The sequence below is a fragment of the Parus major genome, chromosome 10, assembly GCF_001522545.3.
Source record: "Parus major isolate Abel chromosome 10, Parus_major1.1, whole genome shotgun sequence".
Classification (NCBI taxonomy): domain Eukaryota; kingdom Metazoa; phylum Chordata; class Aves; order Passeriformes; family Paridae; genus Parus; species Parus major.
In genome coordinates, this window is record NC_031779.1 from 18,889,044 (window position 1) to 18,893,848 (window position 4,805).

The window sequence follows — 4,805 nt, forward strand, 5'->3', positions numbered from 1 at the left end:
CTCAGAGCCCCTTGCAGGGCCTGAAGGGGCTCCAGGAGAGCTGGAGAGGGATTTGGGATATGGGATGGAAGGACAGGACACAAGGAATGGATTCCTGTCCAACCTGGCCTGGGACATTGCAGGGATCCAGGGACAGCCCCAGCTGCTCTGGGCACCTGTGCCAGGGCCTCTCCACCCTCCCAGGGAGGAATTCCTTCCCAAAAATCCCACCCAGCCCTGCCCTCTGGCACTGGGAGCCATTCCCTGTGTCCTGTCCCTCCATCCCTTGGGAACAGTCTCTCTCTATCTTTGTTTTTGGTTCCTTCAGGCACTGGGAGGTCACAGCTGGGTCACCCTGGAGCTTCTCCAGGCTGGACAATCCCAGTTCTCTCAGCCTTTCCCACAGGAGATGGGGAGGGATCTCTGCCCTCACCCTGAGATCCATCCCAGTTCCCTCTGTGAGACCCCATCAGTGAGAAGGGGAAATCTCTCCAAAATCTTTCTCGAAATCTCCCTCCTCCCTCAAGTTTTTATTTGTGAGGAGCGTTTTCCTGAAGAAAAATCAGATTTTGGGAGCCCCAGAGCGCCGCTGGGGCTGGGGGTGTAAAACCCTCTCTCCCTTGGCTTTGCCACTTCACACATTTATTTTCCCTTGCATTTCTGAGGCAGTGACATTGTGCTCCGTGTTTTGAGCGCCGCTGTTGATTGAAGTTCTCCCTGAAAGGATGTGCACTTGAACTGTCAGCAGAGTGAGTGATTGACAGCAGGTGGAAGCACTTTTTGTGTCAAGGCTTTGTCAAGGCATTGTTGTAAAAACCTCCTTTACTGAATGCCAATAATTCCTGCTCCAGCTTCACTCAAAAGAATCTCCCTTCCAGTTTTAGAATGGTATTTAATGCTTGAGAGTCCTTCCCTAACAGGCAAATGTAAGGGGAGTGAATAACGAGGTGAGTCCATTTGGGGGGCTCCTGTGAGCAGATTTACAGCCCAGGATAAAGGGAAAAAACTCCTTTTTTCCATTCCTTTGTGCACCCAGAGAATCTGAAGGGAGACTTTGGTTAATTCCACGGCTTCCCTCACTGCTTGCCCAGCACATGTTCCATAATAAAGATGTTTAATAACTCACAGCTGTTGATTTGTTTCATGAGAAATGTTTCCCCTTTTTTATTTTATTTTTTTTTAAATGGATGCTTGCTTTAAACTGAATAATTTCCTATGGTTTTAAAGATTTTCAATAGTCTAAATACATTTTTAATAATCAAAGAGCTTGCTGTCCTGAGAATCCCTTTGGCCATCAGAGGAAGCTTGAAATCTCCTTGATTTATTTTTGCATTGATCCTTTATTATTTTAATTATTATTATTACTGTATTATTATATTTAATTATTATTATTATTACTGTAACTGCATTATTATTATGTCAAAACTCTGTGGATAGAATTTCCATTTGCTTTACATAAGCCACAGAATCCTAGAAGGATGAAAGTTGGAAAAAAGCCTTTAAGATCATCAAATCCAAGGGTTTTGAAAGGCTTGAGGTGATCAAGCCACACCTCTGGGTGGGCAGAATTTGACCAAAGCTTTTGTGAAAGTTAAAAAGCATCTGAGGCCAGGAGATAATTTGGTTTGGAGTGAGTTTGAGGGAGGAATTACCTCCTGGAACAATTCTTTTGGGATCCACCATCGTTATTTGTTTGATCAATCTGATTCCACCAACATCATTTTTCTTAGAGAATAAATTTTAAATTTTGAAAGAGTTTCTAATCCAGGAGGAAGGCAGAAAATTACTGTGCTCTCTGCTTTCACTCTGTATCATTTTTAGCACTTCTGCTTGATCACTGCAACACAAATAATTTCATTTTGGCCTACTCAGAGCACAAAAAAATGTAATTGTCTTGACTGCAGAATTCAAACAACTTCAGCAGTGTCAGAAACGCTTCATTGTTCTGGAGATCCATGAGGAAAACATCTTGGAAACAGAATTAGATTTCTCCTCAGGGATGGAAAGTGTTTAAAGGAGCCAGCAGGGATGGGCTGGGAAGGGCAGCAGTGTTGGAATGGCTTGGTTGAATTTTGGGCTGGGGTTTGGAGCTTGGCTTTAGCAGCTTTGGTGCTGGAAGGAGCAAATTTTGAAACTTGCCCAGGTTTAGGAGTTGGATTTGTAGAAATTGTATTTTAGGGGCTGGATTTACCTGTAGGAATTGTGTTTTAGGAGTTGGATTTGTAGGAATTGTATTTTAGGAGTTAGATTTACCTGTAAGAATTCTATTTTAGGATTTACCTGTAAGAATTATGTTTTAGGAGCTGGATTTACCTGTAGGAATTGTCTTTTAGGAGTTGGATTTGTAGAAATTGTATTTTAGGGGCTGGATTTACCTGTAGGAATGGTATTTTAGGATTTACCTGTAGGAATTGTGTTTTAGGAGTTAGATTTACCTGTAGGAATGGTATTTTAGGAGTTGGATTTGTAGAAATTGTATTTTAGGGGCTGGATTTACCTGTAGGAATTGTGTTTTAGGATTTATCTGTAGGAATTGTGTTTTAGGAGCTGGATTTACCTGTAGGAATTGTATTTTAGGAGCTGGGATTATTTGTAAGAATTGTATTTTAGGATTTACCTGTAGGAATTGTATTTTAGAAGCTGGATTTACTTTTAGGAACTGTGTTTTAGGAGCTGTAATTTCTCTGCTGTGGGTTGCAGCAGGATTTGTGTTTGGTCCAAAATGAGAGGAGATTGAGGGAATTTCTACAGCTCAGGAAGAAAAGTTCCACGCTTGCCCTGAGTAAATAAAAGCCAGGAAAGTAAAGGAAAAGGCACAGGATTGAGCAAATGGAAAAAAGGGAAGGGAGGATGAAGTGGAAGAGGCTATTAAGAGATTTTTTTGCTTTCCACCCTTTGGCCTTCAGGATTCTGAGCAGCCCAGCACAGACAGGTGAATTAAAGATACACTGAGATGCCTGAAGGGATTCAGTGTGAGCTCAGCTGGGGAAAAATTAATTTGTGTATTAATAATCGGTGTATTGGTAAAGGCCTTTAATATATTTTTAATAATCAAAATAAAAATCATTAATAAAGGACCTGCTGCAGGTTTTTAGCAGGGGAGGGAGGTGGGGTCTCCCCTTTTTGTGGTCCTGCCCTTCATTCTTACAGCTGGGTTCTCTGACCTCCCACCCTAGCTGAAATGTGGAATTTTTCCTTTCAGGAATCCCTAAAATGTGATTTTTCTTTCTTTTACCTAAAGGTTGTGAAAGGCCTGACCTATTTATGGAGCCTGAAGATTTTACACAGAGGTGAGTAGCAGATGTTTTCTGTTCCCCAATGAAATTTTAACACCACTTTTCTCCAAAGACACTTGACCAAGCAAACATCTGCTTTGGGTCCAGTGGGTTAGTGCAGAATGAATCTTACTCATTAACCTTGCAGACTTTCTTGTAAAACATTTTTATTGCTCTTTTACTGCCCTTCCTCCTCCCCTGAAAAGGACTGAAGAGAGAAATGAATTTTTACAGGGATTTAAAAGCTTAGGGTTGCAAACAGGTGCCTGGTAAAAAAAAATCAGCATGGAAATGAGATGTTTGAGTGGTATTGGATACAGAAAATAGGCAAGGAGTTTTCTTTGGTGCTTCAGAAATTTCATGTGACAGCCACAGATGTTGCTGGAGGCTCAGGTCTTTAAAATCGTGTCCCCATCCATGGTCAGGGACAGTTAAAGGCTTTCAACCTGCTTGGACATAAGTCAGTTTTGGGTTTTGCTCTTTATTCTCTTTCCTGTAGCTGAGTTGGGGCATTTTTTTTTATTAAACTTCTCATTTATTCCTTGCTTTTTACTGTTAAATTTTGTTTCAAATGTGTCTATTTGGAAAAAATTCATTCAGATCCACCAAAACTTAAAAAAACTGTGTGGAAAATGCTGTTTAAAGAACAGAGAAGCCCATTCCCTTTACACCAAGCTTCTCAAAAGAATAGAAAAAAAAAAAAAGGAGAAATTAATTCAATTTTTAATGTTTCTGAGGTGTCTGGAAGTAGCTGCTCTGGTCCTTGATGTTGCTGTGGAATTCCCACATCTGTTCCCTCATCCTGGGAAAATTGGGGGCTGCAGGAACCCAGGTCACTCCTGAGGGAAAGAATATCTCTGTATCTTTAATTCACCTGTGCTGGGCTGCTCAGAACCCTGAAGGCCAAAGGATGGAATGATTTGTCTTCTTGAAAAAGGCCAGAAAGCAAAAAAATCTCTTAATAGCCTCTTCCACTTCATCCTCCCTTCCCTTTCTTCCCATTTGCTGCAACCTGTGCCCTTTTCTTTACTTTCCTGGCTTTTATTTACTCAGTGCAAACGTGGAACTTTTCTTCCTGAGCTGTAGAAATTCCCTCATTCTCCCTATTACTCATTTTGGACCAAACACAAATCCTGCTGCATCCCAGAGGAATTACAGCTCCTAAAACACAATTCCTTGAAGGGAATCCAGCTCCAAAACCTGGGTAGATGTTGAATTCCAAAGCAGAGAGGTGGAATCTGATTTTGGAGGGGCTGGGAAATCAGGGGGGAAGGTGAAGGGTCAGCACAAAATCCTGGGATGGTTTTGGGTTGAAAAGGACCTTAAATCTCATCCTATTCCATGGGATGCCCCACACTGTTCCAGGCTCCAGCCTGGCCTTGGGAATTCCAGCCCAGCCCCTCCCAGGGAGGAATTCTTATCCAATATCCCATTTATCCCTGCCCTCTGGCAGTGGGAATCCATTCCCTGTGTCCTGTCCCTCCATCTCTTGTCCCAAATTTCTCTCCAGCTCTCCTGGAGCCCCTTCAGGCCCTGCAAGGGGCCCTGAGG

General features: G+C 42.2%; 1 protein-coding gene across 1 annotated transcript in view; it reads left to right on the plus strand.

Moving 5' to 3' along the window:
- Window positions 1-4,805, plus strand: part of MAP2K5 (mitogen-activated protein kinase kinase 5) — a 132,264-nt gene that overhangs the window by 50,725 nt on the left and 76,734 nt on the right. Inside the window, exon 12 of the mRNA XM_015638417.3 lies at window positions 3,221-3,269. Within this exon, the coding sequence (XP_015493903.1) occupies window positions 3,221-3,269 (49 nt within the window). The remainder of the gene's footprint in view (window positions 1-3,220; window positions 3,270-4,805) is intronic.